This window comes from Topomyia yanbarensis, chromosome 2, assembly GCF_030247195.1.
Source record: "Topomyia yanbarensis strain Yona2022 chromosome 2, ASM3024719v1, whole genome shotgun sequence".
NCBI lineage: Eukaryota > Metazoa > Arthropoda > Insecta > Diptera > Culicidae > Topomyia > Topomyia yanbarensis.
In genome coordinates this window covers 428,766,140-428,790,261 of record NC_080671.1, presented here as the reverse complement: position 1 = coordinate 428,790,261, position 24,122 = coordinate 428,766,140, and the positions used below count along the sequence as shown (strand labels likewise).

The 24,122-nt window shown below is 38.5% G+C and overlaps 1 protein-coding gene across 8 annotated transcripts in view; it reads left to right on the top strand.

The window, feature by feature from the left end:
- Nucleotides 1-20,415, top strand: part of LOC131685359 (low-density lipoprotein receptor) — a 993,025-nt gene extending 972,610 nt beyond the window's left edge. For 6 of the 8 annotated variants that reach the window (XM_058969026.1, XM_058969025.1, XM_058969030.1 and 3 more), the window contains 3 exons: nt 5,415-5,536; nt 5,607-5,756; nt 18,130-20,415. In XM_058969026.1, coding sequence (XP_058825009.1) covers nt 5,415-5,536; nt 5,607-5,756; nt 18,130-18,174 — 317 coding nt within the window. In that variant the 3' untranslated portion in view covers nt 18,175-20,415. Of the gene's footprint in view, nt 1-5,414; nt 5,537-5,606; nt 5,757-8,332; nt 8,421-18,129 lie in introns of all 8 variants that reach the window. The other 2 variants (XR_009304782.1, XM_058969027.1) reach the window with 2 other exon arrangements.
- Nucleotides 20,416-24,122: the final 3,707 nt, after the last annotated feature.

Here is a 24,122-nt window from a genome sequence, read left to right as displayed (position 1 = left end):
TTGTCGATCGTTTAGTCATGAAACCGTGTTGGTCATCTGCAATGTAATATTTGCAGTGAAAGAAAATAGGATCTAACACAACCAACTCGAACAGTTTTGATACAGCACTTAAGCACGAGATTCCCCGATAATTGTCAATGTCCGATTTGTTTCCTTTTTTATGAACTGGAAACATGTGCGCTGCTTTCCAGCAGGAAGGGAATGTACCAGTAGTGAGTGATAGCTCGAAGACTCGCCGAAGTGGTTCAAGAAGCCCGCTGATGCACTTTTTGACAAAAATCGAGGGAACACCATCTGGACCCGGGGAACAAGATGCTTCCAGTTTGGCATTTGCTGCAAGAATGGCAGCATTATCGACACAAATTCGGTTGATGGTTCGTCCTAGAGAAGGAGTTAAATTAGCGGCGGCAGCGACTTGTGGTGGCAGGCGCTCTTTGGAAAAAAAAACGCTTGAAAATTTGTCGGAGAACAGTTCGCAAATTTCCTTAGTGTCAGTGCCTAAAACTCCATTAAACGACATACAAGATGGCAAACCGGATTCTTTTCGCTGCTCGTTAACATACTTCCAGAAAGACTTGGGATTGGATTTCAGTTGACGCTCGACGTTTCGCTGGTGTCTAAAAAAGGCGCGTCTGCTTTGTTGTTTGTATTCGTGGTTGAGTTGAAAGTAGTGATTTCGTAATGCAAGTGTCTTATGCTTCGAGAATTTTTTAAATGCAGCTCGTTTGGCAGATTTTAAACGTCTAAGGACGGTTGATTGCCAGGGAGGGTGTTCATCGGTACTAATTGTTCGTTTTGGTACATGGCGGTCGATAAGGTAGTTAAGAATACTAGAAAACGTCATCGCTGCTTCGTTCGCGTCGTCATTGTTAATATTTTCGTCCCAGTTTATATCCAACAGCGTGCTAACGATGCTGTCGTAGTCAGCGTTTTTAAAATCGTAGACGGTAGAGCTTGAGACGTCTTCAAAATTCACTCCTAAGTTACCAGCGAATACAAGATGTAGTGGGGGATGATTACGCACCTGCTTGACTAAAGGAGTCGGTGCAGTGCAGCAGTACGGAGCGCAGTCCCGGGCACTTACAAAGCAGAGGTCCAATGTACGTCCATTCTCGTTGGTGACATTATTAATTTGCCGAAGAGTTGCGCTGCTGTAGTTGTCCAAAATACAACTGGCATTATTAATAAGCGCAGATTTTTCGATATCCAATCGTAGAAAACCATTACTTGCTTGGCACCACGTCAAGCCAGGTAAGTTGAAGTCGCCCAGTATAACGATATCATCAGACGGGGCGGCGATAAAAGAAACGGAGGAAAGATGTACATCGATCAGGCTGGAATGACGAATTCTGTCAGGTGGAAAATACACAACACACAGGAACAGATTGCGATCGGCAAGTTTCACTGATATCCACACTTGCTCGGAGCTCGCCCACCGGTCATCGTTGATCACTCGGGCTTTTATACCACGGCGAACGGCGATAAGAACACCACCGCCTGATGTCTTGTGGGCATTGCGGTCACAGCGGTAGACATCGAATGTTGAACCAAAGACCTGGCGAGACAGAGTACGGTTGTCGAGCCACGTCTCGGTCAAGGCGATAATGTCGTAACAGCAACCCGTGGTCGCGAGCAAATAGCTGTCCGTTGATGAATTTAAGCCACCAACATTCTGGTAGTAAACCTCGATGTTGTTGGAGGACGGATCAGGTACAGCAGAGAGCGAAGCCATGTTGCCATGTAGGAAGATCCTTTCGTCAATCCCACGAACAGTATCGGAACGGTTCACGGTCGCCTGGTCGACTGTGGTGAGGGATTCGAGGCATCCCGAATCAACTGCGTCGCGCCCCAAAATACGACTATCGTGGTCGTCGAGAGAAATGGTGGGCATCTGATAACAAGATGTCGGAGCAAAAGGCAAAAAACTGGAAGCGAAGAATACATCAGCGCTTGAAGTGTTCGGAACAGATGTATACTTGCCATTTGCGGCAGGTTGGAAGACCCTTTCACCCATCCCACACATAGGTCCGGGACGACTGATGATCGCTGGCTGCAAGTGCTCGACTGTGGCGGGGGGATCGAGGGCTTCCATAGTGCCAACTGCGGTGCGTCCCAGTATGCGTTGGAACCCGATGGCGGAATGCGGAGAGCAGGAACGGGGTGGTAGCAGCTTGCGGCGAGAGTCGTACGATGAGCTAGAAGCGTGAATCGGTTCAACCGTTGTATCGTTACAATTTTTATAATACTTGCCGAGAAAGGCGGCTTGGAAGACCCTTTCCCCACCCACACATACAGGACCGGGACGACTGATGAACGCTGGCGGCAAGGGCTCGACTGTAGCGGGGGGATCGAGGGCTTCCATAGTACCAACTGCGTTGCATCCCAGTATGCGATCGGCATCGATACTCCTTCACAAGGGCGGTGTGGCTTGGTATAGTGGCATGGCCAATCGTTGCGGAGTCCTCTGCAGGACCATTGATGGGCCGGGTTGCATTAGAGAGTTACATGCTTCTTCTGGAGGCGGTGGAAAATCAGTCGGCGGGCTCCAAATGTTCTGGGTACGGCTGTCTTCGAATTCCCTGAACAGTATGCCTTGCGGCCATGTGTCAGGATTAAGAGCTGCATCACGGTACTTTGGGTGAACTCCAACTTTGAAGGATATGAAGTTCAAAGTACTGACGTCTATGCCTTTTTTAACAAGCGAAATAACCTTTATCTCCTCGTTACAATTTAGTCCTTCTTTTGACATTTTTTCGACAGTCTCTTTGCTAACGCTAGGATGAAAGCGGGAAAGATACATCCAGAGCAACGGCGCGGGAGGTGGAACCGTAACAATGTTGCTATTATCGACTAGCTTTCGACCACCAACAAGAATATTGCTCGGATCAGGGCCATCCTCGCGACGACGTTTCTGAGGTGGTCGAGAGGTACCGGAGTTTGGCCGGACTGGAGTAGCTGTTGAATCCTTTCTAGCCAGGCGCGAAATTTGCTGGTTATTTTTGGATAACTCGGCCTTTAGTTGAGCACAGACGTCATCCGTTTTCCCAGCGATAGCAGCGATAACACATCCAAGTGAAGAAACGGTGTCGTGAAAGCGAGCAAACTTCATCAGCTTGACACATTCATTGCACATCCAAAATAAGTTTGGGTTTTCCGCAAGTTTCTTTCAAAAACGGCTTGTTAAGTTGTTTCCCACATTGCATATGTACCACATTTTTGCAAAAACCCATACATTCAATAAAGTCGTCATTCGAATTGACGGTTTTCGCGCAGTGATCGCATGCACTTGCCATAATGCGTGCCGATCTGAGAATGCGAACAATGAAATATAGATGGCGCTGCGTTCGGTGGAAAGTTTTGGTGGTTAAGTCACAGAAGTTCACTCAGTTACGTTCTTCGCTGATTTTTTCGCAACACAAAAGCAAACAGGAGACACTTTCACACTGCACAATAACAATGTTAAAAACAAAATACTGAGTCGATTAACACGACAAACAACGATAAAAATTTCACAAATCTCGTCAAAAAGTAAAAATAGTTGGAGCGATTTATGTAAACAACTAATCGGTAGGAATACACTGAACCAAAAAAAAAAGTTCTCTGTTAAAGGATTCCCTTCGGGCCCGAGTTAGACCACCCAATGTCCCAGCCCGGGATATGCTAGCAAATCGCGATCGCCCCTATATGCCCCTTATTTACAATTTCAATAAAACGATAAATATCCCAATTTAGCCCCTCACTTTTATTTCTCATTTTTTAAAGTTCCCTGTCCTGCCTTGTGGAGCCGACCAGCACCAGAGTGCAATTATAGGACCGCAGTCGCCCTTATCACGCCTGCATAAAAAAAAACTTGTAGCGAGAGTAACCCGATTCCCCGTGGGTCCGATGAATTTCACCCATCGTTCTTGACATCATGGTAGCCTGAGGCTCTAAGTCATGTCGCTGATCTCCCGTTTGCCTGAAATTTTGTTCTTCTCCCTCTGTCATCATGTCCTGTCCCTGACACAACTGTTGCTATACCGATGTTGGAAATAAATCAAATTTATATTCTGTATTCCTAGTTTTAAGATAGCTGTAAAATTTCTCATTCACACTTGTTCCCCTTCTTGTATATCAAATTGTGTTCTTAGTTCTACGATAGCTGTAAAATTATTCATAAAAAAACTTATGTTTCCCCTCTTGTGTATCAAACTGGATTCCTAGTTTTAAGATTGTTGAAACTTTGCTTATAAAACACTATTGTTCCCACTCTTGTACATTGAATTGTATTTCTAGTTATAAGAAAGCTGTAAAATTTTTCCTCTTTATATAAAAACATACTTCAAAATTGTAACCTCCTAGTTTTAAGACATCAAAATGTTGAAAAAAAATGAATTTGGCGCCGCCAAGCTAACGCATTTGTGCCTATTAATTAGACGAACAGAATAAAAAATACTGTCAAAATTCAAGATAAAAAAATTAGGATGTAAATGCTCCTATTTCGTACCCTCTCGAACAAAAAAGTTTTTAAGTAGAAAACTCAACGCTGTGGTGTTTAATTATCACTCCAGCAAAAATGTCCAACTCCAACTTGATACCTTTTTCGTTCCGTCTATTTAACTTGCCACTGTGAGTGAGTTTCATCAGTAGTAGCAGCAGCTTGATTCCAAGCGTGCCATCTGCACCCCTTCAAATGACAGAGTTGTTTAATTATTTGCCATTCGGCAACACCAGCCAGTCACAACCAGCAGCGGAGGAGTAGAAAGGATTTCTATTTGAGTTTTCAGCCGGCAATCTATAGCTACTACCTACCATCTACTGACCGTTTCGACGAGGAGACACAGTTGAGACTTTTAAGAGAAAGTTATCGCTATCGATTGATAAATCAAACACAACTCGGAGGAAAAAGTTGTTCATTTGCGTAGTCGTTCGTCGTATTTCGCACGCTCGCTGTCCCACCACGCGGTTGGGGTGAGCCTGTTTGCGAAGCGTGCTCAGTCTGCCGGAAAGTCGGAAGTTTTATCTGTGTTTATTTATTGTGAACAAGCGGATACTTTGTCCCGTACCTATATAATGATTTTAATTAATATACTTTTTCTGTTTTCATTGCTTATTTCATTAAATTTTCTGCGGTTTATGTCTTCTGGTGGCGGAGTTTATGTGTGATTGTGTGACAGTAGATGGGTGTGCGGTGTTAACACGAGATAAATCCTTGTAGAATGTGCTTCCTAAATGGTGGCAAAGGAAGGAATTGTTCCAGGTTAAGGGATTTTATTGAGGATAATCATCAAAAAGGAAATGTCCTTTTATTCGCATCGCTGGGGGTTGTGCAGTTATCATCATGCAGATAATAAAATCCTATGTCATATTTAATCAACATTTATTTATATGTCTCATTCTTTATTCTCTTTTACTTTCATGCCACGCTCCTCCAGCTACCATGCGAAACGGTACCGACGGAACCATCATCCAACCGGGTGTGGTGGAAAACGACTCCGGAGTGGTGGCCGCACTCGTTATCGCTATCTGCGCTGGCATTGCCTTTGTCATCTTTGGAGTAAGTTTCCGAAAAAAAACTAACCAGTGTTGCAAGCCAGAAACTACAATGAGAATTATTTCTATTTCAGATTGCCTATTGTGTGTACCGACACTACGTGCACCGAAACTCGACCTCGATGAACTTTGACAATCCGGTGTACCGGAAGACCACCGAGGACCAGTTCAGCCTGGAGAAGAACCTGCCGAACCGCATGTACCCCAGCACGGTGGGCGAAGAGGTAAGAGCCCTGGCTAGGGATTACTCCGTTAGTATAAGATAAGAAGGCACTCGCAAGGGTTAGGTAAAGTTAGAGGACAGGCTATTTAGCAAACATCAGAACAGGCTCCTAACAAAAATTAACGAAACGAAACACAAACACAAAGGCACTAACCTGCATAGCTTAAGGGGTAGACCGTAAGGATAAAAGAAACATATTTTTCGTCTTGTGCAAAGAGCTCCTTCGAAAATAACCCTATCCTGTGACGACGCTGTAGATTATAATCTTCACGTTTATGTACAATCAACACGTGGATGGTAGTAGGCGAGCGGCGACAAAGTTGCTGCAGCCCAAGGTTGCATAAAGCAGTAAACACAGCCGGTCCGAAGTCCTGACCTTTTGGAGGTACACTTCACCGACGATGAGTAAGCACACCGGCGACAGTGTAAACATGAGATCTAATTAAAAACTAACATATTTTCAAAAAAACTTTCTGCCAGCTGAATTGTTGTACAGAGACAACCAAGTTGGCCGTGCCCATAATGGCTTGCTTGGACCTGACCCATATAGCAGGATTAAAGTGGTGCACTTATGGCAATGTAAATATAATCAGAAGGGAAGTCGGAATCGAATTGAAGGAAAGAATAAACCTGGATAATTAGTATAATTAGTAGTCCTTAGCCATTCCAGCTGCTTAAGAGTATCAATAGAGTTAAGATTTTAACGAGGTATGCCAATTAATGCTGATTCCGGTTATCTTCAGGCGGCCAACGGATCTGACGTTTCATTTCTCCAGTCAAATTATTTTTTTTGTGAGCAGTTAGAAAAATCTGTATTGGTAAAAAGTTCTTATTTAAAGAATTTTAAATCTACTGAAACTTTAATGCAACCTCAAAGCTTTGTAAATCTCTAGAAGATAGTTACACGGTTCGGATAATTCTAGAGAAAATCTAGAGAAAATTTCCAATAGGACGTAAGTAACAATGAGAGATTCTCTTTGGGGTCTTTCTCTTCTGTTCATTACTCGGCCATTTCAACATTTACTACTCTACTCTTCGCATAATATTCTAGTAAAACCCGTCGGCTTTCGATATGTACTGGAAAATTAGTGCAAAGTGTTGTAATGACGTCGTAATAAACGAAAGAGAAAGTAAACAAAGAGAGGCTCTCAATGTTACTTACGTCCTATTGAAAATTTTCTCTAGAATTACTCAAATCTAGAAATTTAGGGAACTTTGCTTAACGAACTTTTTACTAGTAGAGATACATCAACAGAACTAATGAGTGAAAGCACACACCTAGAACAAACAGTGTAAATTTTAGTCTCCTGACCCTGACATATACGAGCATCAAAAATGACTTAGTTTTACGTTTGATTTTAATTTTACATGACGTTTAATTTCGTAAATCATGTAATTTTACTCCACATACAGCGTTTGTTCTGAATGGTAGGAAGTGTAATTTTATGTTATTGCGCATGTAAAGTATATGTTTCATGTAAAATTAAACGGAACACGGTAATGTTCCGTCATTTCGTAAATTACGGTTTGTTGAATTGTGTCATGTTTGCAATTACGTCAACGATAAAATTCAGATTTTTTTAGTGTGCATGTACCACATCAACGAAACGATCGGCAGATGAAGACGCCTATCCCAAACGATTTTTTTCTTCCGGGATCTCCTGCTGCCCATTTTGTGATTGGTCAATCTAGCTTAGTAGACATGTGGGTAGCCTGTGGCAAGGCGAAACATTTGCATTAGGAATTGTTCAAGAACGATTGTAGGTAGCTTTTTCATTCTCTATTCAAACATCTGGCGAGGTCGACGGGGGAAAAAGAACGTAAATAGCTTGGCAAATAGAAGCACCGTCAGCACAGTTGCATCTAAATATTTAATGCAAATTCTGCAACCTGCTGAGCAAGGGGTCGTATAGGCAAAGAAGAAAAATCTGTTTACTGTTTTGTTTTTGTTTTGTGAAGGAAAATGTGAATATTTGTTGCATTACAGGAGAAATGAAGCGTCAGATTACCGGGCCCAAGAAAATGAAACAATAAAAAAAACAGAAAACATGTCCTGAAATGTAAATAGTTTAAGCACGACGTTCAGCTCAATTCGATCTACCCCTAAGAATTAAATTAAACACAAACTTTATTCTTCGTGCCAAAAACTAAAAGAGAGTAGGCCAAAAATAGTTACTACTTTATTAGAATCTAACATAGTAGTAGACATAGATGCTCAATTGGATACGTAATTAACCCAGTCATCAGCGATAACACTGTTCATTTGAAACCCTTCGCTCTTTAGGAAAAGTCAGGCTCAAGACCATAGCTTCGAGTCAGTAGAACTGCATTGTATAGTAATATCATGAACATTGTTTTTTCTCTCTTTCTCCAACAAAAAAAAACCGCTACTCATCGTAAAAAAAATTATCGCAAATGTACTAATCGGCACCTCATGCGTTCCAACAACTTCCCCACGCATCCGCACACGCACGCCTCAAATGACATTACCTCCCATGTTCGCCCCCCCATCCTTAACAATAACTACTCCCATTCTCCCGCATATGTGTGTGCGTGCGTTTGCTGCACCCATTCGAGATAAATGCGTTCCATTGCCGTACGTAAGCGCCAAAGCACACTACTAACAAAAAACGGTGGCTAGAAAGTCCAACTGTCAATCGCACAGGTAAGCACCCGGTTGCTGCCATCGCCAGGAACGCCGCTGGGAACCGGAAGCGATCGCGGTCTCCCTTTATGCTATAGTATACTGCTTCCTGGATCGTAGGCAGCCTGCTTTGTAGCATGCACTCAAGTATTTCAATTATGTCGAATCTTGTTGTGTTTCAGTTAAAAAGTTATCGGTTTTATTTTCTCGTTCTGATAATTAATTAATTGTTTTACTTGTAATTTTTGATTCATAATTCTAATCGGTGTGATTTCCTTTCTCCCAAAACACTTCTCATAGCACCTCACTCACTTCTTAGTTGTTTTTTCCCTATGTGAAATAAAATCATTGTTTATCTCGTATCCAAACACTGCTTCTAAAAATAGACCAAATTTTCGTGAAATTTATCATTTGCTATTAAAGTAGAGTACTTAACCAGCCCAGAAAAAACTAGCATTTGATGGTTTGTTTATCTACAGAGATAAACACACCTTCAACGTAGTACACATTTCATACAGAGGTTAATTTATTGCATGCACAGTGGATCGGTGTTCTCCCCGTTCAACCCAGCTACAACTAGAACTAAAGAGGGAATTTGGCTAATTTTTCACTAAAATCTTATCCTGCTTTTTACTTCCGATATCACCGAATATCCTTGGTTTTAGAACTTTGGACACAAAATAGACTAGCGTTTCAATAAATTATTGGTATTATGAAGCATGAAAAATACACTATTATGTGAAATTAATAAACATTTAAAATATTATAGTTCATTCCATATTTTCCGACATTCAAAGTTATTTTTTTTGTTATTGAGATGCTCATAACTCATCAGTATCCTGCCAATTATTTTCTTCGTCATTGGATGAACAAGGTATTTCGTTGCTTAGAATACTCGGTCATATTATTATCTTCGTATATACCCTCTTAAATAAAAATTTTCCAACATTATATTAAACTACTTAAAAACTGAAGAAACCTTTCCGAAGACATCAAAGTACCATAACCAATAGTTTCGTCGCAAATATCAATGTCCGGCTTTTTTTGATTCCGTCCCACTGTGCGCCGTCAATGCAGATAGAACAACATTTAGAAAAAGCGTATTCCAAAACGTGGATAAAGAAATCTATTATACGAAAATGAATTTATCATCAACTGAAAAACCTCAGCAAAGTTATATAAATCTTATTATAATTTTAGCTGGACGTCGTTGTTTTTAGAAACATACTCTCTTACTGTTTTGTTTTTCTTGTTGTGTGAAGCGTGTACTAGGTAATTATTTGATGTTTTTATCTCTTGAAATACAGATGTAAATCTTTTTGGCCTAAAAAATAAATCAACAAGCTTAACAATTCCTGAACCTATGACAACTTGTTTTAAATGAATGAAATTTGGTCAGAAATATAAACAAGATATGTAGAATTTTCTAAACATTTTGCGAAACTAGTTGTGGATAAAATGTGTATGCATTTTATCAGATTTCTGGCAGCAAACCGGTCGTTGGTTTGAGCAGGAATTCTGCCTGGAATGTACATTATTGCCGGTCTTCTGCCAGAGCTTTATTCAGTTTCTGCAATAGTTCTGTTCGGAATATATTGCGATAGTTTTGGTACAGCACCCATTAGAATTGTTCTCGCGATTTACGCGGTTCCGGTCTGAAAAAAATCTGACAGAACGACTTCTGCCAGAGGGTTTGACGTCTGGGTTAATGTTGATTTGGTGCCGAAGATTTTCGGAAATACTAGAAGAAATATAAGTGACTCGAATTTGAAGGTCATCTTCTAGTATTTCCGAAAATCGATCTGTTTCATTTTGGGTTTGTTTCTGTTTCTGTTTAGGTCTGGTGAAACAAGCGTAGTCTCTAATTTAAACAGCAAAGCAAATTTGGTGATAGAAGTGTTTCAATTATTAATAATTTATTATTAATATGTCGGTTCTCACGGTAAAGAGCGACAAGTCTGTCTTTAACAGAAGGCATGTTGTCCTAGCGACTGAATTCCGAACTAAACCAACCGAATAAAGTGCTAAGTGCCATACAACAGCTTTTCCAAAGACACCATAACTCTATAACGAAAGATAATAATTGATTCCACGTTTTTTAACTTTTCGACCACAGTGTACCGTTTTTCTCTTAATCCCTTATTTGCTCGGTCAACTTTCAATGTAGAGACATGAGACCTTCACTGGAATTTTCGAAAAAATGCGCTTAAAAATATACATTTATGCAAGAAATATATATTCGATAGAAAACAGCCATACATAGCAAGTGTGTGAGTGACTCTCACCTTCATGAACGACTATTTGGGCCGAAACCTCAACGTACAATGCAATCCAACTAAAAACAGTATTATATCGAGTTCGCCTACATGTGAGCTAAAACATGAAATTTACTAATTGCGAATCGATAGACTAATTTTTCTTAAAACCTCGGAAAACTAACGAGAAAACTAGAATTTCCATAAGACTCAAAGTGGGGTTAGCCCCTTTTGGACGCCAGCCATTCATTTGTTGCATACTCAGCTCGTTGCTATATAGGTAGGCCGACATTTTGTTGGCTGATTTCTGTTGCGCTAAAATTTTATTTTTTTTTATGGTAAGAGCGGCTTAAGCGCAGTTTACGAAAATGATTTCAAATTTAGGATTTTGCTCATGTGTAGATTGAGACCTTCAAAACAATAAAATTCGAATGTAACTATAATAATTACAATCCAATTCGAATGTTTTAATATTTTTTTTTAAATTTGGACAACGATATCAAACATTAAGTCAGTTGTTCAGTAAAAGATATGGAACATCATGTTTACTTAAAATTACGTTCATTGAATCGTTTCAAGCTACCACTGCTCTTGATATACGAAGCGTGCCTGGAAGCACTGTAACTTTCTATCTATTTCTCGGATCTCTATAAAAATTTGGGAAAATGTTCTTCTCAAAGAATTGTATTTTTAGATAAAGCATAAAAAATCAATTTCAATTTTTTGAAAAATCAAAAGAGATGTAACCCCTTAAGAATAACAAGAACGCCGCGCGTGGAAAATGTTGGAGAAAAGAGGCAATAGATTTTTTGCATTGAATGAACGATTTATTTTTTAGAAAAACAAAATCATTTATTGTTGTGTTTTAACACAAAAGCAAACAAGATCATAGCGTAAACAAAAAAAATCACTGTACATATTATAATACACAGTCAAGGAGATTGTTTATTAATTTGATTTTACTCCATTGTCAGTGCCGTCTTTACGCATGGGCACATTGGGCCTTGGCCCGGGGGGCGCGGGATTTCGCGCTGAGGTTGGATGTATATCAATACTAACGCTATTTAATTATTGTATAATAATATAACGAAAAAATGTACACACGATTATTTGTAACTCTTTAGTGCGTTGATAAAAAAGAATTTTGAACTGAAAGTCATCTAGAGTTCAAAATTTATATAAGAATTGTTTGGTCAATAGCCCAATATTTCTAATCGAAGAATCGCACATTGATTCGTATCGCGTGTGATCAAAACGTTCAAAAGCATCAGATAACTAAGTGTAATGATACTAGCGGCAGGAAACGCGACACAGCAAGACCGATGTTGAACCAATTCAAGTGTCGCTTGAACATTTCGAATCAAGCTTCAATTTGATTTGAGCAAAAGCAATGATAGGTTTTGGACTACAAGTATACACAGTTCAGAAGGGATCATTTAGATCTGCATCGCATTTGGGACCGTCAACAGGCAAATTTACAAAAAACAAGCTCCTCCCTAGTTTTTTGAGGTCTTGCGGTCAGCATTATATCAATTTATTTCAAGAATGGCGAGACTCGGCGAAGTGGGATGTTAACTGGAAGAGAATATGTAGTTTTTACTGAAGTTGGAAATCGACTTTGCCCAGTTACATCGCATCCGGAATGTTGTACTGCTCATAATCAAAAAAATTTTAAAGAAATGTTAACGAAACAATGTAACTGGGTGTTATTGTAACTCCCGTGTGAAATATATTTGCTGTTGAAATTTATTTGGATGACAAACCCGTCCTATTTCATCCACCTCCTCAAACAACGTCATGCAACTATGAAGGTCAGATTGCCGCATATGGAGTCTCCACGCAATAACCTTCAATCTACTAGCCATTAAAATGTTTCCTTTTAGAAATCTTGGATTAAAACACGATATATTATGCTTTATCAGATTATTTGGTATATAGTATCGGGAGCCTTAGAGTGCTTAGGACTTTGATTTTTTGGGAATGAACATCTTGCGTAAATAATGTCACCTGGTGGCATAGTCTATACCCATCTTTTTTCTCCATATATTTTATAAATTCTTCCCACAGAAATATAGTTTTCGGTTCAAATTTAGAAGAGTCTTAAAGTAGTATGATAAATCATCCTACAATACAGCGGTTTACACCTGTTCAATGATGGGGGACCCTTAGTTCAATATCGCACAGGGGCCCGACCGATCTTAAGACGGCCCTGTTTATTGCTATTTTCCCACGAATCTGAAGAAAAATAACGTGGACAATTTTTTATATGTATTTTACATGATTGTTACACTTAACAACAATTTCTTATTAAAGTGCTGATAATAGGTAGGTGCAGCGTCTTACCGTAAATTTTTTGCGGCATATATACCGATTGTAAGAGGTAAGACACCATACCACCTTAATTTTTATTCGAAACGTCAACTTCTTACATTCTACAAACTATCTAGAGGTTCAAAACAATGCAATAAACACGGGGTTTCATAAGAATCAATTCAAGACCGTAAGAATAATCTATATTTAAAAACAGCGCTAGAAATCACCCCAAGCCAGCAACTTAATCTCGGCTTGTAGTAGGTGTTAGCTCTACCGATTTTCCAATCACCCATTTCAGAATGACAGAGACCTAGCGGTACATTCCGAAGTCATTTTCCTGTCGGCAAGTTCCGCGCATTTATAATACGTTTGTCACTATTATACCAGTATTTATCAACCTTCGATTCCTTGCCACGAAAGCGTGTGCAAGGAATTAACGCGTATTTAGCGTATCATATTATTTATTATGGTTTAATGCAGAAATTTGTAAGGTATCTCAGGTTGTGACATATTATATAAGGGGAAGTAGCTCTGTTCTGTCTTACAAAATACTGCGGTTCTCAGTGTCAGTGTGCGTGCGCTAGGAGCGAATGTTGCTTCAGAGCGCTTTATTGAAAAATGTGTAAGCCGAAAAACAAGTTTTTTGTTGGCAACAACAGTTAATTAAATCAAGTGCATTATCGTGATTTTGGATCTGCCGAATAATATCTTTTATTAATATCTTGTTATAGGCGAGACTATCAATCTTTTTTCGTTTAATCGGTGTGTGAATAATAGAATATGTGTTGGTCCAATTTGGACCTTTTGCCGAATATACGATCTGATATGTGATCGCGAAAAACCATTTGGGAGGAAAATTTGCGCAGTCGGGTGAGCTTTCAGGAAAACATAAGTTTTTGCAAATCTGATGGCAGAATTCTTCGTTTTAGCTCAAAACCTAATTATAGGTAATTTGGCCCAGCTCTTACTTTGTATTATATATTTACTACAAAGTTTTATATATCAAGGAGAACTTTTCATTTCTCAATTTGAAATTTAGTGAAAATCAAATAGAAATAACTTTGGCCAAAATAGGAATTCATTTATATTGCTAAAAATCGATAAGAAATGGGTGATCCAAATTGGAACAGGGTTGGGGTAATTCGGATCTTTCGTGTACTTTTTCGCAGAGCCGTTTATACACAAAACGGTACAAGATCGGAAAAAGTCACCTTAGTAAAAAATGTGCGCAATTAACTTATTATACCAGCATCCAACAAGGCAACATCGTCGCCTTCACACAACAACCAGCGCACAGTGGGACCAATTCAAAAAAGGTGGGACAAAACCTATAATGTCATTTTAGAGCCAGCATTTCTTCGTAGGATATGTTCACAATATTATTCTGCAACTTTTTAAATAGAATATTTTGTTGTTGGACTAAAGTAGAGTACCCGAGCAAAAAAAAATTTTCAAAAAAATGTTTTAGAGGGTCAATGTCTTCGACAAAGTTGTAGAATATTATGTTTTGAATAACTTCTTCTAAGATACCACAGACATCAGACCTCAAACTTGAGGTAAAATTGTTGTTTTTTGAAAATATGATCAAAAAATCAGTTTTTCGATAATTCCATGCTGCAAACCTGAATTGATTAATTTAATATGTTCTACAAACATGCAGGTAACACTAAAATAAAACTTTTTGTTGAAGGAACTAATAACCTAAAATCAATATTTTGGCTTCTAAAACTATTTTTCATATAAATTTACTCTATTTTCATCAACGATTTCTGTTTTTAGGTGCACTTTTGTGCAGCCAAACTTTGGCTATTGCAATACTCTATTATTCGTAGAATAAAACTAATACTACATAGAAACAGGGTATAGTTGGACGCATTGTTTGGGTAACCATTCATGTACGACGGTTTATAACATAAAATGTGTCTATATTATTTTTAATTTATATACATTATTAGCTATTAACCAAATCTTACATTTTGTACGCACCTACAAGCATATAGAACATATTTAGTTGATCAATTACGGTTACAATATGAAAAAGTGAAAAAATAATATAAATTTTGAATTTAAACTGCCAAAGAACAATAAAAAGTTGTATTTTAGTGTTACCTGTAAGTTTGTAGAACATATTAAATTAATCAATTCAGGTTTTTAGCATGAAAATATCGAAAATCTGATTTTTTGATATTTTCAAAAAACAACAATCTTGCCTCAAATTTGAGGTCTGATGTCTGTGGTATCTTAGAAGAAGTTATTCAAAACATAAAATTCTACAACTTTGTCGAAGACATCGACCCTCTAAAACAATTTTTTGAAAAAAAAATTTTTTGCTCGGGTACTCTACTTTAGTCCAACAACAAAATATTCTATTTAAAAAGTTTCAGAATAATATTGTGAACATATCATACGAAGAAATGCTGGTTTTAAAATGACATCTAAGGCCTCAAATAGGTTTTGTCCCACCTTTTTTACATTGATCCCACTGTGCAGCGCTGAACAAATCGTCAATCGCACCCGCACTACCACTTACCAACACACTCCAATGTACACTCCAGTGTATACACCGCAGTGAGCCGTGGTCAATTTATCTGAACACACCACACATAATTTAAAGAGCAAGAGAGCAGGGTCTCTCGCACCCAACCACCCCATCACAAACGCACATTTGAAATCCGAAAGAAAGAACGTTCTGCTTTTTCTGTGGTGTGTGATCATTGTGTCCTCTGTTTTTGCATGAAACTGGCATGCCAGTGCATCATTGGAATGAAATGCTATCAGTGCCTAGTGGCACTCATGGGATATTTTGCTACCGGATAATAAAAACTGACATGTAACGCAGCAGCCAGAACATAAATAAACGGATTTTTTATGTTCCATTTTTATACGTGTGTTGCAGTTCGTTGGATGACAAAGGGGCAGTCCTTGCAACGCTCGCTGCTTGGTCGAATTGTGCGGACCAATCATGGTGCAGATACTTACTGCTTGCACAAAATCCATTATTTTCGTTATTTTTAGTAATTGTGTATTCTACGGAATTAGTAACATTTTGTGCACATTTCCAAGCAGATAGCGCAAACATCTATTTTTTGCTCTGTGCAACGGCAGATAGTCACGTTGTAAAAATCGGGTTAAATTACGGGCGAAAATTTTAAAACGGAACCCCTATATTGAAACGTTAGAAGTATTCTACTTCCAAAACCTCAAAAGTACCTCTCCTCAGAACACCGGTACTGACTTTTGTTTAGTACTGGTATTCCCGGGATTTTTGGTACCGGTATTACCGGTTACCACAACCCTAGTTGGGACATCTATTTTCACTTTGTGTCGTGGCTAATTAGTCTAAATTGGTTTTTGGAGGTCAAACTGAGGCAACTGTAGTCAAAATGTACAGAGGTATCAGAGTTGGATTCCAATTGCGCTCGATTAACTCTGATCCAGTAAATGAAATCGGCATTATTTGAAGTGTCTTATGGAATTCAAACTTGTGTGTAATCAGTCCATTTCTTTTTTTGCACTATACCGGTTTAGTACCAGTAAAAAAACAAAAACGCTATTGGGTTTGCTAGGTATCTGAAATGAGATATAAAAATTACCTGTTGGTAAGCGGGGCGATCGATGACATTTGATTGGGTTTCTTATCCTGCTAAACTGTTATCTACTAGTTCTTGATTCGAGCAGATCACTTTATATTAATAGGAAAAACGGATACTTAATTTTTTAGTGCAAAACACATCTTACTATCATTTGTGGCACTGGGTAACAAATTGCCACACAATGCTTTAATAATTTAAGGGTAAAAAACTGGTTAACCCACAAGTAAGGTACAGACGAGCGATATATTTTAGGTTATGCTTTATCGCTGAAAGTTTTGAAATTTGCAAGACACTTGTAAAAGTAATTTTACTAGCACATTTTCGCTGGAATAAACAATTTTCATTTATAATATTTCGAACCGTTACGCGAGTCACACATGGAGCACTCGATAATTTCAGCATGATTTCTAGCACAACAACCTAAGCAGATTTGGTTGCCTTTTCCGGTTTCAGATTGGCAAAAATTTGTTAATTACTTGCTCACTTTTACTTCCCTTTCACTTTAGCCAGTGCTTCGCGAAAGAAATTCGAATTCATTTTTGACGGAGGTGAAAAAATATTTTCGCGTATGGCTACTGCGATCAAAATTCAAATCTAGAAACTAGCCTATTAAACTGATATTTATCACGCACACTGATGCGTAAGGTCGTAAGTCGCTTTGTATTTATCGATCCACTGTTTATCCAATCTCCTGGCTCACGACACGTGTTTGGCCAGTCAACCAGCGATGCCACATGTTTTTTTGAAATGTCTGTAGATGAATAACTAAAATGTCTGTAAAAGTCTGTATATGTTTGTGTAAATTCTAGTTACACTAAAATTTTACTTAAAAAATAGATTGAAAGTAGAATTCTATTGTGAAGGAATCACTCGTATTCGGAAACAGTTATTCTAGTGCAATTTTACTAAACACTATTACCCTTTTAAAAGTCTGTAGATCTCTGGCTACGTCCGTAGGAGACATCAAAAGTCTGTAAAATACAGACCTGTCTGTAAATCTGGCATCGCTGCAGTCAACCACCAGTTATGTGCTGTTCGATTGTCCCGATAAAAAAATCCACCAATTAATAGTCTATCGTCTACCTTGTGGTTATATTCTTAACCTTTATTTCCGTAGTTTCTACAGCAAATAAATGACTATAACAGCACTGTCAAGCTTCTGGGAAATATTTCGGAAGCAGTGAGATTAGGATTGACGAGTTTAGTATCAACTAGGCCAAACTTACAAGAAAAAATTTTTTTTGCTCGTTTGCCTGATTTTTCGGTTTATAAATGAACCAACAAATATTGTGTTTATTTGTGATCCTAATTTTATTTTATGCATGTGTTATTAAATATATTAAATTGAATGCTGTTAATTTTGTAGGCATTCATAAAATAGCTGTAACCTTATGCATCCCTTAAGCAGATAAGAACTGTATTTTTAGCAACGAACCAAAAAATATGTTAAAATATTTGTTACATTTTTTCGTAAATTTTCAATAAAAATTGAGTTGATTCCAGCATGACAATATGCAAAAAATATTTTATCAGCGAATATTTAAAATTTCACCTTTTTTCTCCTTTTAGGCCCAGGAACCGCTAAACAGACCAACCACAAACGATTTTGTCTAGTCGTAGCACGAGTGGTACGGAACAAAATAGAAATGAACAAATCAGTCAACAACAACAACTAACTACTAATACTACTACTACTACAACCACCACCAAATCGAGAGAAAGACTTGTGTATTTCTTCACAGAGTAAAAAAACAAAAACAAACAAACAACTAAGCCAAGATACAAGTAGATACAAATGAAACCTAGCTTTCTTAAAGTGACAGACACCGGTTCGATATGGTGAGAAGTATGAAGCAGCTATTATCAGTCCATCCCCCAACTGTCAACTGCATGCATTACTTAAACACTCAACACGATGGCAGACTAGATTGAAACTGATTGATTTAGCGAGGCAGCTGGAAATAGTCTTAATTGTAGACAGTGTTGAACTGTCTAGTAGGCCTTGTTAGGGTTTGTTAAATTGTTTTATTAATTTTTTTTTCATTTAGGTCTTATGGTGTAAAGCCTATTTTCTATTGTTTTATTGTTGTTGCATGAGCATGTGTGTTGTTTTCGTAGACGAATTGTATAGGTAAAGGGTGGCTGCAGTTTAAACTACCAACCCTGTAGCAGGTCTTAAAGTTTACTATTAAACCGAATCCGTTCGGTTAGCTTTTTTTTCGTTGAAACTTTTAACAACATGTGCTGTATCGAATCACAAAGACACGTGATATATATATACAAAACAGATAAGCACAACTTGTCCCATTTTTTTTTTCATTGTTCATCCGGCCTCAGACATAGTAGCAGCAGATTCCGAAGAAAAGTGTTAGGCCAAGCAACGTAAAATTTATTGTAAAAAAGATGAATATTAGCAGAAAAAGTGTTTAATTAGACTAGAATAGCAGATACAACGCAGTGGTGTAGATATTATTTTGTTCTATTTTCAAAGGAAATCGTTAAATAAAAAAAATAAAAGAAACTATTCCAGCGAAATCATGAAAATTTTGTCATTTTAGTAGATAAATTTTAAATCACATTCAACTAGCGAAAGTCGTTGATCGCAGTTTAGCAGCACAACTAGTTATGTTGAACCACGTAAACCCCTGCAGTTTTGTACAAGTTTGTAGAGCAAAGCATTGCAACATCCAGTTCAGTTTCAGCCGAAGCCCCGATATAAGGCAATAATTGTTGATTGCCCTGATGCTTCCAAACAGAACAAACACTCCTCAAACTTAAAGCATCACTTTCATACCTAAAGTTTACTTGATCGTTTCCCGCAATCATTATGCTCATCGAAACGGTATTTGCTCAAAATATTTACTCCTAGCAGCAAGCGTTTTTCGTCGTTCCATTGAAAAGTAGACGATTTTAATAGGAAAGAGTCATTAGGCTCTAACAGGCACAAAGACCCTCTGAGTAATTCTTGCCAAATTTAGCGACTAGAAACGTTAGCCAATTTTATTGACGATAACTTTATTTTCTTAAACTAAGGCAAATAAACAAATTACTTTCCTTCCAAAAAAAAAAAGTAAAAACAAATGAAAACTTTTTAGAAATGTTTTAAGCAGGTTAAATCAAGCGAAAAAATATTATCCCATCCTATCCCAAAATAAAAGGAAATTCCTGCCAAAAAGCGACACGAATAACTGAGTGATCGATTCAGTGGAATATTCAATTAAAACCAACTCGAATCGCACTAAAACTAAATTCGAAAATAAACATTGAACATTACCAGAACTGGTCTCATGAGGTTCGAAAATAAATTGAACAAATGTTCTGTAGTTTCGATTGATGGAGGAGAGAAGCTATACTCAAATACAAAATCACACTAAAACAAACATCGGAAAACAATTTGACATGAGCATCACACAAACACACTCTCGCAAAGACAGAGTAATTCAAGAAAAAAAAAAGCAAAATAACATCATCTTTTTTGATATTTTGTACATACAATCGACCTATACCCCAAATGAGATCGAAGAAAAACTAACAAAAATTCATACTCGAGTACTCTTTAAAAAAAACAAATAACGTAAATAAAACAAATTATATACATTAACAGGGGGAAAAGCCAACAAGTTATAGTTTATGCCGTGTCCCACAGAAGAAGAACAGCAAAAAAAATCCGGTCAACAGCACAATGCGACAAAGACCGCGGCAGAGTAGTAAACAGGATGCAACAAATGAGATGGAACTTATTGTTTTTGTTTTGTATATATTGAGGTGACACGACACACAAAGAAAACAAACTGTAAGCGGCAGATGCAAATGATACAAGTAAATAAAAAGGAAACGTAATGTACTGTAATAAAATTAAGGAGTGTTTACTTTGGTATCCGAATTTTTACCTCATATATTTATACTATTTTATATTTAAACTTTATATATGATAAATTTCAAACAAACTTCAAACCCATGACCTGTACTGTGTTGGTATTGTGTGGGATTCACTTTCGAGTCCAACCGCTAAAACAGTCCTTCGAACCGTTCTACTTCGAACATCTTCTCTGATTGCTTTCGATGACGAATCTATCCTACTATGGCTGAGAGTTCCCCACTGGCGGAATTTCTCCCAATATCGATACCCTTTTCCATGAGCCTTTTATCTCCCAGTTATGGCGCGATCTGCTCGGATAGTCCCTGGATGTGCGTCCAGCCTACACCCTACAGAGTTCTCCAGCGCCGGAATTTCTCGCGGAACCGTATTTCCCAGAGCGAGCAGGACCATTGATGCTACGAAGCGATCAATTTAATGTAGTCCTCAACGGCTCGGCGTGCCGACCGATACAGTGACGCCTCGGCGAGCCGCAACCAGTGCATTGACGTGAAATACACGATCCGCGATGGCGGTGGATGTAGGCCATTAGACAGGGCTACCGGTAGGTTATTCTTATTCAAACTGTCAGCTCTGGTCACTAATTCGTTGATCATATCTCCAATTCTACTTTTCGAATTTACAGCAATCTAAGACCAAGTATTCCAATGTTTCCTCCTCACACTAACACTCCGCTTCAGTAAGGTGAAAGAGCGTTGCTGAACGGTCAAAACGGTCCCATTGTTTTGATTTTTTTTACAATGGAGAATGCAGTACACGTACTTAGTAGTTGTCAAGCTACCACACGGAAGTGTACTGGCGTGTCGGGCTCGACGAGGGGTAACAAAAAATAAACTCCATTGGGCTCCACCATCTTTTCCCCAGGAACTACCTCCCGGCATTACTTCTGGGGGGTTGGCAGTACTTGATGTACTCACTCACTCTCGCGGTTGTCGCCCACTGTGCCACCCTTGCCTCAGCATGAGCAGACCATTCACTAACTTCTCCGCGCTCAGCCCTTTCCGCTCTAACGAACCAATCACAAGTTAGTCATGCTTGTCGTCGGCTGCTCGGCGCGCCAGATTCTCTGCAACCTGTAGGCAATCTGAGTGGTTGCAGTCGAGACTGCGTTCCACTTCTACACCGCTTGACATGTTGATAATACCGTAAGAAAACACGAAGTATTTCTGTAGGTAGGTTTGAGATAACTTTATTTGATTCTTGTTCGTCAAGTTATATAATGCTAACATAGTTCGATATCGATTGATATTTCATGCACTGTTTATCACAGTCCCTTATTGACTGTCATACCCTGTCATACCCTCTGCCTATAGTAAGCAACACATCCATGCGCGGCGTCCATATGCAAAAGCTCAAGTTACCCACTTGAAGCTTTTGTCACATGACGTTCTGTCAGATGACATCTCCGAGCTTTTTATAGCACGTTCCATATGACAGTTCTTACTGTCAACTGCCGTCCCGTGAATGGCAAATTGTTTATATACAAAGAATATTTCGTACGTATATCACTGCGAAATATTCTTTTTCAACACTTCCCCACAATTTGCACATTCAATACACCGAATAACTTTCTGTGTATATTTTTAGGTAACCCCTTAGTGAAGGCATCTGCAGGTTGATCGACGCTTGGGATGAACTGTAGTTTTACTTTACCATTTTTGATGAGATCCCGGATGAAAAGGTATTTGATATCCAAGTGTTTCATCCGTTGATGTGATCTTGGCTCCTGTGCTATGTTGATACATGGGATGCTATCTTCCATTATGATGAATGGTGTTATGTTTACATCCAATTCATTGAGAAGTTGTGTTAACCACACTCCTTCTTTCGTAGCAGCGCAAAGTGCTATCAGTTCTGCTTCACTTGTTGATAAGCTTACAGTCGGTTGTCGTTTCGTTGACCACGAAATAAGATTACCGTATAGTAGAAATGCGTATCCTGAAACTGATTTCCTATCATCAGGATCATTTGCAAAATCTGCAACGGCAAATCCTACTAAAGCTGGATATTCGCTATTTGATGAATAAATTATTTTTGTGTTGCTCGTTCCCCTCAAATATCGCAATATTCGTTTTAATCCTGACCAGTGCCAATCGGTGATGCAGTTAGCATATTTGCTTAGGGTGTTTACCGCAGAGCAAATCCCAAATCTACTAAGAAGTTTCTCCACGTATATTGTTTGAGAAATTTCAATAGTCTGGCTTTCCAAATCACGATTTATCTCCATTCCCAGGAAGTGCTTAATCTCTAACATGTCTTTCATTTGGAATAACCTTCCAAGTTTCTTTTTAATCCACGTAATTGCTTCGATGTTTTTGGCAAGTAGTAAAATGTCGTCTACATATAGTATTACTATAATGCCTCTAGATTTTGACTTATAGATGCAGTTGTCATTTTTAAGAGGGACAAAACCTAGTGTTTTCATTGCATCATCAAAATGTTTATTCCAAGATCTGCTTGCCTGTTTCAATCCATACAAACATTTGTGTAGACGAACAGTTTGTCTTTGCCCATTTACGTTTGGTGGAAGTTTCATGTATATTTCTTCTTCTAACTTCCCATGTAGAAATGCAGTTTTGACATCCATTTGATGTACTAACAATTTATGCTCGTTAGCAAGGGCTAGTGCTAACCGAACACTCTCTAGTTTGGCGACTGGTGCAAATGTTTCACAGTAATCGAATCCAGGACGCTGTGAACACCCCTTTGCCACTAATCGTGCTTTATATCTTCCATCTTCTTTCATTGAGAAAACCCATTTTGAGTTAATTGGTTTAACTCCTTTTGGCAAACAGTTAACCACTGTCCAAGTGCCATTTTGATGTAATGCATCAAACTCTTCTTGAATAGCATGCTTCCATTCTTGCCAATCAGAAACTTTCTTCAATTCCTCAATAGTTTGCGGAATCTCTTCGTTGAAACTCATTGCTGTTTTTGCTGTATAATCGGAATACCAACCCGGTATCTTTCTCTCCCTCTTGTTTCGACGCAATGATTGACCATCATCGACGTCCTCTCTTTCGTCTGTTGGATTTTCATTTGTACTTTCATAGTCAGTTTCGCCAACTGATTCTTCAAGTGAATCTAGATTATCTTGCTCTGTTTCGAGTGTGCATTCTTCATGCTGTTCTTCATCAGAAGGATGTATAGCAGCATCCTCGTCTTCGTTCTGTTCTCCTTGGTTTAAGCGTGTACATCTAATTAAATCTTGACCAGATGATTCTACGAAATCCATGCTTGTGTGGTCAATATCTTGATTGGCTCTGGTAGATTCATTGAATACTACATTTCTGCCAATTTCTATTGAACGCGTATCCTTGTTCCATAATCTAAAACCATTATTTGCGTACCCCACAAATATCAAAGGTTTTGTTTTGAAATCTAATTTCTGACGCCTCTCTTTAGGTATTTGTTTAAATGCTTTACACCCAAAAACTCTTAAATGATTCAAGTTTGGTCGCTTTTTGAACCAATTTTCATACGGAGTTTTGTCCTCTTCTATCCCACTTGTTGGAGATCTATTGATTAGATATGTTGCTGCATATAATGCTTCTCCCCACATATCTTTCGCTAATCCACTTTCGTAAAGCAAAGCTCTGACCTTTTCCATTAAAGATCTGTTCATACGTTCACTTACACCATTTTGCTGCGGTGTGTATGGAACAGTGAACGTCATTCTAACACC